We start from the raw sequence: 12,920 nt of genomic DNA on the forward strand, positions 1-12,920 counted from the left end.
AAACTTTTACTACGGCAACATTATATTATAAATACTCATTCCAGTTTGATGTCTCATGATAGCTACTGATTCAGATTTCATCTATGGTCTATATACATTTGAATCTCTCTTGTATCCTATACCTTCATTAGCTGTGTTTTCTTGAAGATAACTTATTCTTTGTGAAAATATGTAAGGATAGATTGTTTGCTTGTTTTATCACTGTTCTTGCATTGATGCTTTATTCTCTGAGATTGAGAGATAAGTATCCAAATGATATTAATTAACAACTGCGCTAGGGCAAGCCTGGCTTTGATCGTCTGGGCATCATTCTTGGTGACAGAGAAATGGTTACATCTTTGAGGAAGCAAAGAACAGTATCTAAAATGTCTCTCTATTATGTCATTATCTCTCCAGTCTTCTCTGTACTACTTTTGGTCGCTGTATGAGTTTATTGTGCCCTGTTGTGCTTTCCTTACTCAGGGCATTATTGCCGAAGTAAGAAGTGCAAAATACTGGCACGCTTGAGAAACTCCAGTTTTCAAGATATCTTGAATTATCTTTGAGTAGCCAAGTTGTTGGTACTGAAGGGTAACATAAGCAAATCAAATATCAAGAGGAAAACCTAAAAATGAAATTGAAATATATTGGAAAACAGTCCTTTCAAATTTTATTTACAAAAAGCAATATTTATTTGTTAATTTTGTCATCTTCTATTATATCAAATGAAATCTGTGTAAGCCATTCAGATTGCTTGATAGCTTACCACAGTTTTATATTTAAGTCTCGGTAAAAATTGAATTCAGCCTTTTGTTAATGGTATGCTGTATAGTGTTGTCCACTTAAAAGAGCTTTGGCTAACATCCTAACATGCTACTTTCAGGCACTATTTTGAATTTGTTGTATATAGTTGCTTCTGAGACTTTGATATCTAGTTGCTAAAATACGAACTACCACATTTGAGCAGCGATACCTTTTAACCAAAAAAGTTCTTAATGCTTTAAAAGTGGCTTCAAGAATAAACTCATGAAGAGGGAGGCTCTCAGCAAGTTTCTGTGACTGCTCTCAAATGCTTTAAAGCTTTTGGATTTTCCATTAAAAAAGGAGTTTATCTTTTTTTTTTTTAATTATTTTTTTTTTTTACTCTTGATTATATTTCCATTGCAGTATCATCTAGAGGCCACAGCTCCACTGTGCTAGGTTCTTACAAACACCTAGTAAGAGACTGACCTTGTCCTGGAAAGTTTACAATCTCAATACGTAAGACCAGACAAAGGGTAGAAGAAAGGAAATGCAATCCTCATATCCACTGATAGGGAACTGAGGCACTGGGATCGTTTTTGCTATGATACTGCTCATAATGTGCAAGGCACTATCCAAACAAATAGTAAGATATGTTCACTGCAACTAGAGTCCTTGATTTTCGCTGGTAAACTTAAAACAAAATTAAGGGAATTAGTTAGGGAAGTTGACTGGACCGAGGAACTCAAGGATCAGAATGTGAAGGAGGTTTGGAATTAGTTTCTGCAACTTTGACTTAAAGTATCTGGAGCCTGCATCCTGAGCAAGGGGAAAAAACTCATAAGGAACAGTTGCAGCCAATACTGGATGAACAAGCATCTCAAACAGGTTATTAAGAGAAAGCAGAAAGCCCACGAGGAAAGGAAGAAGGGGTGGATCAGCATGAAAAGCTACCTCTTTGAGGTGTGGAAGTGTAAGAATAAAGTGAGAATTGCCAAAAGCCAAACAGAGCTGGACCTTGCAAAGGAAATTAAAACCAAAAGTAAAAAAAATTCGTTGGCCGTATAAATAAAAAGAAAACAAGGAAAAAAGAAGAGAGACCACTAAACACAGAGGATGGAGTGGAAATAAAGATAATCTAGATATCCAGCACCTAAATGAATACTTGTCTCAGTTTTTAATAAAGATAATGAAGAGCATAGGGGCACTGGCAAGGTGGCTGATGGGAATGCGGCTATGGAAGTAGAAATTACCACATTCAGGGTGGAAGCCAAACTCTGAGAGCTTAATGGGACTGTAACAGGGGCCTAACTCCACCCCATCCTCTTCCCTCCAGAAACCGCATGGACTCTGCATGGGTGTGTTCTCAGTGAAACTTTATTTCAGTTTCCCTTCACCAATATCACCACAGTCTCCTGCGCTTCCACGTATTTACAATATTTGCTGAGCTTTAGGCCCTCTCAGCAGGACTTGAGGGGAACAGAGGTCTCCCTATCTGAGGCCTCTATATGACTAGATTCCACTAGCCCTGTTCCTCCCTGTCTCCCCTCTGCACTTCCTTCCTGTGCCTCTTTTATCATCCCTGGGCTGATTGGGCCAATTGAGTTCTTAGCCCATCAGCCTGATTAGCTAATTACCCCCAATCAGCTTCTGGGGCACTAATTAGCATCTAAGTGACCAAAGAGCAGGTTCACCTACTCTCTCCCTGCACTCTGTCACAGGGACCAAAACAGGGTGCCCAGGTAATCTTCCTCCAAGAATATTAAAGGAACTGGCACATGAAATTGTGATCCCAGTAGCAAGGATTTTTAATGAATCCATAAACTCAAAGCCTGTACCCTATGACTGGAGAATTTCAAATATAGTACCTATATTTAAGAAAGGAAAAAAGTGATCTGGGAAACTACAGGCCTGTTAGTTTGACCTCAGTTGTATGCAAGGTCTTGGAACAAATTTTGAAGGAGAGTGTAAAGACATGGAGCTAAACAGTAATTAGTATGAAATACAACATCGTTTTAGAAAAGGTAGATCATGGCAACCCTACCTGATCTCTTTCTTTGAGAAGATAACTGATTTTCTAGACAAAAGTGCAGTAGATATATTCTGTCTGGATTTCAGTAAAACAGTTGATACAGTTCCACATGGGAAATTTAGTTAAATTGGAGGAGATGGGGATTAATACAAGAATTGAAAGGTGGGTAAGGAACTGATCAAAGCGGAGACTAAAGTGGGTCATACAGAAAGGTGAACTGTCAGGTTGGAGGGAGGTTACTATTGGAGTTCCTCAAGGATCAGTCTTAGGACCAATTTTATTTAACTTTTTCAATAATGACCTAGGCACAGAAAGTGGGAGTGCACTGAAAAAAATTGTGGATGACCTAAAATTGGGAGGTACTGCCAATATGGAGGAGGACTAGAACATCATATAAGAAGGTTTGGACAATCTTAAAAACTGGAATAATAGAAATAGGGTGAAATTTAATAGTGCAAAGTGGGACTAACAACAAGAGTGGTTGCTATAAGCTGGGGATTTAACAGTTGGAAGCAGCAGAGGAGGAGACAGACCTAGGTATATTGGTCAATCACAGGATGACTATGGGCCACTAATGTGATGCAACCCTGAAAAAGGCTACGACAATCCTAGGATGCATTAGGCAAGGTATTTTCAGTTGCAATACGGAATTTTTATTACCAATGTACATGTCACTGGTCAGACCTCATCTGGAATACTGTGTGCAGTTCAGGTCTCCCATCTTTAAGAAAGATGAATTCACACTGGAGTGGGTGCAGAGAAGGGCTGCTAAGAGGATCAGAGGAATGGAGAACCTGTCCTACGAGGGGAGACTTAAGGAGTTTGGCTTGTTTAGCCTAACAAAACAAAGGCTGAGGGGAGAGATGATTGCTCTCTATAAATACATGAGAGGGATGAATACCAGGGAGGGAGAGGAGTTATTTAAGTTAAGCGCCAATGTTGACACAAGAACAAAGGGATATAAACTGGCCATCAACAAGTTTAGGCTTGAAATTAGATGAAGGTTTCTGACCATCAAAAGAATGAAGTTCTGGAATAGTCTTCCAAGAGGTGTAGTGGGAGCAAAAATCCCTCACTTGTTTAAAAAATCCTAAGTTTATGGAGGGGATGGTATGATGAAATTGCTGACAAAGGCATATGGCCCATCCATGTCTGGTATTGAGCAAATCTCTCTAATGGCTAGAAATAGGATGCTAGATGGGAAAGCTCTGAGTTACTACAGAGAATTCTTGCCTAGATGTCTGGCTGGTGGGTCTCACCCACATGCTCAGGGTATAACTGATCACCATATATGAGGTCAGGAAGGACTTTTCTTCCAGGGCAGATTGGCAGAGACCCTGGGATTTTTTCACCTTTCTCTGCCGCATGGGTCCCTTGCTGGTGTTAACTAGAGCAAATGGTGGATTCTCTGTAACTTGAAATCTTTGAATCAAGTTTTGAGGACTTCAGTAACTCAGCCAGGGGCTATGGACCTATTGCAGGAGTGGTTGGGTGAGGTTCTGTGGCCTGCCATGTGCAGGAGGTCAGACTAGATGATCATGATGGTCCCTTCTGGTCTTAAGGTCTATGAGTCTGGAAACAAATGTGTTTACCATTTGAACAGATTATGAAACATTTAAATGACCACAGTGACTGATTGTGGCTGCTGTTCACTGAGGAGCAAATTTCTCTAGCCACTTCTGAAGCTTTAAATGTTTTATTTTTGTTATAAGAAAACTAAGATCTTAAAGCTAAAAATGGCTTTTTGTTGTTGGGTGAAGTGAATTCATGATTCATAGATATTTATGTCAGAAGGAACCATTATGATCATCTAGTCTGACCTCCTGCACAACGCAGGCCGCAGAATTTCACCCACCACTCCTGCGAAAAACCTCTCATCTGTGTCTGAGCTATTGAAGTCCTCAGACATAGGTGAGAGGTTTTTCGCGAAGAGGGATGTGCAGATACCATGGGCTCCTGCTACATTTCCCACTTTGTCCTGTAAATCATCTCTAATTTTCAGGTAACATTGCTGTACTTCATAAATTTAAAAAACATCTACTTGTATAGATAGTTGGTCCCAAGTGAGCCAAAGCACAAAGAAGGTTTGTTTCCCCAATTAATGGCACAGTGAGCAACTGTCACACTAGTGCACCACTAGAGGAAATGATTAAATCAAATGAGAGGTACCAAACCACTGTAATAGAAGTATCAGTGTTTCTGTTTTGCCGTAGCATTATCCTGTGACAATGTTCTGGTTCACTGACAGTATTACCTAAACAATTCAGCAGTAATTTGAAATGGAAAATGTTTTGGCTAAATACCATTTATTTATTTTGCACAGGAAAACGCAGAACTGCTCACAAGCCTCATTCAAAGCCAAAAGTGTCAGATGTTTTTGAGGTACATTTTCAAGAAAATGGGATGGATACAAAGTCCAAGGGCTGTTCCCAATCTGAGGAGGAACTGTGGGCCCGATTGGAAGAGCTTGAGAGACGAGAAGAGATGCTGGGTGAATTTGACAGGTATATTACTGTTGCAAGTTTGGGCTGAAAGATGTAATTAAAATCCTTACTAGTATGAACAAATAGGTGCTTTTTGCAGTTGATTTACTTAAATCAGTGATGGTTGAGGAGCATTACTGCATGTTTAAAAGTGAATGGTTGTTGATTTTGTTTCCATTATAAACTGAGAAAATCCTAAAAACATCCATTCAGAACTCTGGATACTTTTTAATACCTTAAAATTCACAAAAATAAATACAATGTGAAACTTAAAATAAGCTGCTCATAATAAAGGAAGATCTCTGTACAGAGCCTCAGAGTAGCAGCCATGTTAGTCTGTATCCGCAAAATAAAGGAGTACTTGTGGCACCTTAGAGACTAACAAATGTATTTGAGCATAAGCTTTTGGGAGCTACAGCTCACTTCATCGGATGCATTCAGTGGAAAATACGGTGGAGAGATTTATATACACAGAGAACATGAAACAATGGGTGTTACCATACACACTGTAACGAGAGTGATCAGGTAAGGTGAATTATTACCAGCAGGAGAGTGGCGGGGGGAGAACCTTTTGTAGTGATAATCAAGGTGGACCACTCCGCTTCAAACCAAAAAAGCCTAGGTACATACATTCTCAGCTGTAGCAAAACTGACCTTAAGAGGAGAACTTAGTGTTTCTCTCTCTGATTCTGGGAAGGATTTTTATATTTAGTGTATGAACCCTTGGTGGTGGTAGTAGGCTGAGTGATACAGAGGGAGGCTTAGCGTCTCTCCCTCTGGCCCAGAGAGGGTTAAGTTGTAAGTTGCTCTTCCAGGAGTTAAAAAAAGGGAAATTGCTTTTTCAGGAATTGTAAGTTGCTCTTTCAGGAGTTAAAAAGTGAAGTTGCTCTCTCAGGATCAGACGTCAAGAATTATAACATTCAAAAAGCAGTCGGAGAACACTTCAGTCTCTTTGGTCACTCGATTACAGACCTAAAAGTTGCAATTCTTCAACAAAAAAACTTCAAAAACAGACTCCAACGAGAGACGGCTGAATTGGAATTAATTTGCAAACTGGATACAATTAACTTAGGCTTGAATAAAGACTGGGAATGGATGTGTCATTACACAAAGTAAAACTATTTCCCCATGTTTATTCCCCTCCCCCCTTCCTCAGACATGCTTGTCAACTGCTGGAAATGGCCCACCTTGATTATCACTACAAAAGGTTCCCCGCCTCCCGCCCCCACTCTCCTGCTGGTAATAACTCACCTTACCTGATCACTCTCGTTACAGTGTGTATGGTAACACCCATTGTTTCATGTTCTCTGTGTATATAAATCTCCCCACTGTATTTTCCACTGAATGCATCTGATGAAGTGAACTGTAGCTCACAAAAGCTTATGCTCAAATAAATTTGTTAGTCTCTAAGGTGCCACAAGTACTCCTTTTCTTTGTACAGAGCCTGACTGACACAGACTTTCTGTGTGATCGGGATGTATTTAATTTCTGTATACCTCCGTTCCCTATCATTGAAATGGGGACAATAAAACTTCCTTACCTCAAGTGTATTGTGAGAGTAAACTAATTAACGTTTGTGAGGTGTTTGGATTATACAGTTATGGAGCCTATAAACACCCAGATAGATAGATAGAACTAAAAGAATTGGACTCTAATTATGAGGGTAGAGTGAAGAAGGTTGGAACATAAAGGGCCAGATTTTCTACTGGAATCCAGCCCCTGAGTGGTACAGAGGAGCTGGAATCTGCCTGTAAATGTCTAGGAAGGAATCCTCTCATTCTCCTGGCATAGGGAAACTACCCAATGGCAGAGGCAGCTCCTGTGACTACTGCCTCCCTCCCATGCCCGTCATAGAGGGCACAACTTGGAAAGGAGGTTGGAGGATTGCAGAGTAGAGTTGCACTACTCCCATCCTCCAATGGCATAGGGGCCATTTGAGACCCTGTGCCAGGGTGAGTTAGAGCAGCCCTATAGCTGCTTTCACTGGCCTTGGGGCTACTGCAGAAAGGCCCTTGATCACGGAGCTGTAACCAGCTCCCTGACACCCTAATCTGTCTCTTGCACTGATTAGAGCTTGGTTGCAAGAGAGATTCCGGCCCAAAGTGTACAAGATGGGTAAGCTAGTATTATAGCTGGACCTTTCGCATTTCTGACCTGTTGTGGACAACTCCTCAGTAAACAACTCTTTTAATTTTGAATGACCATCCTTAGATCAGTTTTGGTCCTAAAGCAAAAATTATGACTTAAGACCAGATTGTGGCTCTCTTGTTTGTATCGGTAAGCATTTCGTTTTTGAAGTGGTTCCATTATGAGTAAGGGCTCCACAGTCTGGCCCTTAAAAAAGAATTATATCATGCGTGATATTGTTCTTCCCTAACCTCTGCCAGAAAATCTCATCTCATAAGTAAAGGAAATTATTCAGTGGCTTTGTGTGTTGTTCTGTAAGTTATCTTGTTAGGTTATGATATGCATTGATTAGTTTTCTTTCCTTCAGTATTTTTTTGCATTTTATAGGACACCTGATACAACTGAGGCAAATGGAGAAGATACAACCTCCTCTGAAGAGGAGAAAGAAGATAAGACAGATCTGAATGTGGTACACAGAGTGGAAGACTCTACTACTCAGGACAATGTACAGAAAGCAGTAACAAATTCAGAATTGTTCAGTGGTCAAGTTAATGGCCCAAGTCATTATCACAGTGATGATGAAGATGATTTAGCAGTTGATCATTTTGTACCAACTATATTTTTCTCTCATACTGTTGAACCTAAAAGGGTTTGTACTATTACTTTTAATGTATTTATTTCCATATAATGTAGATAGTCTGTATACTACATGCTTTATTTAAAATAGCGTACCCCATAGCGCCAGACAACAAAGTATACGATTGCTTTAATGAGTCAAAAAAAGGACCTACCTCACATGGGTAAGATGGTGTCAGAGTTCAGAGCTGAAGTCAGTTCCTTGTTTACTAGGTTCAAAGAGGCAGGGACCACAACGAAAGCTGCATCCTTATCCTCTGGGGAGAGTGAGTGATGTATTATCTAGAGCAACTCCTATAGTCAAAGGAAGAGGCAGCAGTGATATATTGTTGAGGGAGTCATCCAGCCTGCCAGAGCTGACGTTAAACGCTAAAGCCAGTGTGAAATGAGGACTCATGAAGAAATAAGTCAGAAATCTGTCTACATTAAAATTGGGAACAATGTCTCAAGGGAAATGGTGGAAGATCCCATCCCTTGGGAGATTAAAAAGTAATGGACAAAACACTAACAGATATACTGCTTTGGTGGGGTTGGGGGTGGGAGTGCACTAGATGTCCTAATAGGTCTTTTACATCTTTAATATCTAGGATTTTCTCATGTGACAGAAACAATAGTAGCTACCAGTTTATCTGTCATTGGACTCTAACCATAGATTGTACTCCTAATAGCACATCTAAAATGTTACTACAGGAGAATTCTAACTGTTTGAGCTACTTACAGCCCTAGAATCAATTTTTTTTTCTGAAAATGCATTTTATATTTATTTTAGACATGCAGTATTGTAAAATGTAAAAGCCGTCGCAGAATTCAACATGTTGTGTCAAACATTCATGTGAAACCTTGACAAGGAGCGTGCCATGGCATGTCTTGTATTTGGGACCTTGACTATAGACAAAGTTTAATTTGGCTCTTTATTTCAGAAGGTTTCTTTTGCTGCTCTGTGTTTTGAAATCTTCCAATTCAGACATGAATTCTCAAAAATGATACAAAAAAGTAATATTAAAGTTTACACACTGTCATATATTTCTAAAAGGTAGCCTCCCTGGTCCAAGTGTTTTAAAAATGCCTTTTATATTCAAGAGAAACATTGCATTCAGGGGAAACTAAGCTCTTAATGGTTAATGGAGTTAATAATTTAGGATGTATGGTTTGATGTATAATCAGGTTGTTTATGCTTACCCAATCCTGGTGCAAGAAGCTATTTCTTGACACTAAGTGCTAATGCACATGAATTTTGCTCATAATATTGAGACAGTGAGTACTGAGAATGTCACTGTCAGTACATTTTGTTGTTTAGCTGTAGCCCCCCAGCTGCTTGGATATGAAGAATTCATGAACTGACTTGATCCATGACCTCGTGATTGCTTCATTTTTATACTTTAGACCAATTTGTGTTTTCATTTTCAGGTAAGAATAAACACAGGAAAAAATACTACTTTGAAATTTAGTGAAAAGAAAGAAGAGGCCAAACGTAAAAGGAAGAATAGCAATGGCAATGGACACTTGGCTCCAGAACTGCCTAACATCAAAACACCAGCAGACATTTACCGGTATGTAATGTATAGTGATGGCTGCCCTGCTTTTCCCATAGCACGCTTGAAAAGTAAAGCCTTCTTTTATGTTCAAGTGTATCCTTTTTGAAGCATCCTGCAGCAACTTTGAAATTTTACCCCAAAATGGAGCTGCCCAGTGTCTCCCAAAAGAAGCATTTGGGACTGGGTGTACATCTTAAGAAATGAACACTTTTGTGTCTCCTGCATGGTTGTCACACGTTTAAACTGCCAAACTTCATAGCTATTGCATGCTGCTTTGCTGAGAGTTACATTTTCTCAAACTAAGAGCCGATCATAATTCCTTTTAGCGGTGCTTTTAAAATTTATCCCACTGCTTCGTGCCATATCTTCTGCAACTTAAAGGAATGAAATGGCTCATTGCAAATTGTTTAATTAAACATATTGTCAATCAACTTCCTGTTAAATATTTTTTAAATATAACTGATCATGTCCATCACATTATGCCTTCTTTCTCTTTCTAGCTTCACTCCATTGTTTCTTTCCCTTGACATATCTGTCTGAGTTGTTATTGTCTCCTTCCTGTTTTCTTACTCTCCCTCCAGCTGAGCATGTTCCTTTCAGCATGTGCTTTACCTCCTCTCTGGTATATTCTCTTTCTCATTTCTTCTCTCCCTACAAAATCTCTCTTTTTCTCCTTTTCCGACTTTTAATTCCAGTCTTTCTCTTCCCCATCTGCTCACAGAACAGACTTTCTCTGTTCACTCCCTATCCATTCACTCCTCCCCCTCCTTCAAAGGGCAAGAAAAATTGACCAGAATTCTGATAGCTAAAGGACTGCACAAAGGACAAAAGTAAGATCGAGACGGGGCCAGATTTTTAAAGGTATTTAGGTGTCTAAAGATGTAGACAGGCACCTGTTGGGTTTTCAAAAGCACCTAGATCTATTGCAATCAGTGAGAGTTAGAATTTTCAAAAGCCTCTAGGTACCTTCTTGGCACCTTTCTACATCTTCATATGCCTAAATACCTTTGAAAATCTGTTCAGAGGCAACATCTAGGTGAAAAGTCCAGCCCACCCCCACAGCTGTACAACTGCTGGGACAAGAGAAGGTTTAGGGATTCATGGTGCTGTCTTTGAACCCTGATAAGGATTGGTATGTTTTGTAGTCTTAGGCTAATAAGTGAGTAGAAAATGTGAAACCCTTGAGAAACAAACAAAAAAATCCCACTTTCGAGCTGCTGAAAGGGAGCTGTTGTACTTTTTTTCTCTGTGATCCTGCTTCTGCTCCCACTTAAGTCAGTGGCAAAGCTTTAATTGATTTCAGTGCTGCACTATTAAACCCCATCGCTGACTACTTTTTCCCAGATCCCCCAGCTGCTGTGAGGTAGTATTGTTGAGGTGTCTCCTAAGGTACCTCACCTGTTTTTGAATTCTCCTCCCCAGTGAATAGTTCTAGTACCTACCTCTTCCTCTGGCAAGCTGCACCAGTACTAAATTGTCCTGATTCTCTTTGGTTTTATAGCTACCCATAGGGTTTCTAAGAGCAGCAGTGGAAATTAACTGATGCTAGTCAATTATCATTACAGTTTGGGAAAGCTATGAGCAGCAACAGAGGGATGGGAACAGTATCTCTAGACTCAGGAAGAGGACTCTCTGACAGTTCACACTGTTCATGTTTGGAAGGTTTCTTCAGAACCCTATGAACTAAAAACTTATTTTATTTTTAGTGAAAGTGTAGATGCTGAAGAAAATTATGGCATTTGCCTGGGAAAACTTCCTTGTCCTATGCGAGTAAATGTTTCAAGCACTTGTTTTTATATTCTACATCTGAAAATGATTTCACACTAGAAAACCTTCTGTTATCACAACATTCTGTTTGGTTTCTAGAAATTAAACCCTCAAAATCATCTTGTGACTATAATGTTTCTTTACATTTTGCAAATCAAGCTGTTCTGTCAAGTGTCTAAGAGCTATACACATTCTTCAAAAAGGGGAGTATACCAGCTAATCCTTTAATAGAGGCATGACAGTGTTTGGCTTGCAGAATTACTCCATGTTTATTAGTAAAGAAAATGCTTTATTGTATCTTTTAAAGGTACAGTATTGTAATACAGCAGTTGAAAAGTCAGAAATGCAAATCGTAATTAATTTGTACAAAAGACAAAGTGAGATAACTGTAAATTTGTCATCTGATCCTGAACTAGTTTATTAAAGCTAACATTTTCCTTTATAGAGTCTTTGTTGATGTTGTGAATGGAGAATATATCCCTCGTAAATCAATTTTGAAGTCTCGAAGCAGAGAGAATAGTGTTTGTAGTGATACCAGTGAGAGCAGTGCTGCTGAGTTTGATGACAGACGAGGAGTTCTGAGGAGTATTAGCTATGATGAAGCTACTTACAGTGACAACAGTGAAGGGATCTTGGAGGAGGAAGAGGAAGAGGGGCAGGAGCATCTTCCAAAAAAACTTTCAACCTTATCAGGGACATTTGAGGTACATTTTTTGATTAATTATTGATTGTTGTCATGGATAAAAAGGAAAATGTTGGATAGTGTAGTTGCCTCTACCATCAGTTTGTTTAATTTCTTTTTAACTAATTTTCCAGCTCTCCCTACCTCTCTCATCTTTGGGGAGAGATTGCCAGGAGAACCGTTCTTCTCCCTGCACTTATCCTTTTCCTCTCATTGTGGGATAACCAGCTGAGCTGACTATTTGCCACTTTTGTGTAGCAATAGACAGTATCCCTTCCACTGAGCACTAATTGCTAATCTGAGGGAGGGAAGGCGGTTTCGTGTATACTGTAGGCTCCTAATGTGTTAACACATCAATTATGGAGAACCTCCAGGGCTTATTTTATATTTTAAAATAAATGGTGTCATTGGGCTCCTCAGAGTGTTTACGGAGTCCCATGACAGGAGGAGAGAGGAGGTTGTCCAGCGGACATAGAGCACAACTTTTGGCATTCCGGCCTTTAAGAAGAACCTGCTCTTTCAGGCAAGATGCCATCGAAGAGCTGAACCAAATATATTTCCAAGACTTTGGAAAGTCTTGGGTAATTTCTTATCATAAATGAAAGAGATTGTACGTCACTGGTGCATGTGCTGCGAAAACCATTGAAAATGTTCAGAAATGAGATGTGGCTGCTGCTATGCTATGCATGGGATTAATATTTTACCTCTGTTTTTGTTATGGAAAATTACAGCAATTTTTTAAAAGTTAGGTTACATTGAATTTTCAGAAGTTCTGTGGACAGAAGGCATCATCAAAGGGAAATGGTTTCTTCTGGAAACATAGTTATTTTTAAGAAAAAGTAGATTCACAGAAGACCTATTGCATGCTTTACTCTGTAAACAGCCACATGGTCCTGTTGTTGTAACCCTCATGCCCCTTTTGTTTTTCTTTCTATCCA

At 39.5% G+C, this 12,920-nt stretch overlaps 1 protein-coding gene across 5 annotated transcripts in view; it reads left to right on the top strand.

Moving 5' to 3' along the window:
• Nucleotides 1–12,920, top strand: part of URI1 (URI1 prefoldin like chaperone) — a 61,777-nt gene that overhangs the window by 46,218 nt on the left and 2,639 nt on the right. For 4 of the 5 annotated variants that reach the window (XM_073307796.2, XM_073307797.2, XM_073307799.1 and 1 more), the window contains 4 exons: nucleotides 5,076–5,256; nucleotides 7,750–8,011; nucleotides 9,406–9,548; nucleotides 11,746–12,004. In XM_073307796.2, coding sequence (XP_073163897.1) covers nucleotides 5,076–5,256; nucleotides 7,750–8,011; nucleotides 9,406–9,548; nucleotides 11,746–12,004 — 845 coding nt within the window. The remainder of the gene's footprint in view (nucleotides 1–5,075; nucleotides 5,257–7,749; nucleotides 8,012–9,405; nucleotides 9,549–11,745; nucleotides 12,005–12,920) is intronic. The other variant, XM_073307798.2, reaches the window with a different exon arrangement.

This window comes from Lepidochelys kempii, chromosome 12 (genome assembly GCF_965140285.1).
Source record: "Lepidochelys kempii isolate rLepKem1 chromosome 12, rLepKem1.hap1, whole genome shotgun sequence".
Lineage (NCBI taxonomy): Eukaryota > Metazoa > Chordata > Testudines > Cheloniidae > Lepidochelys > Lepidochelys kempii.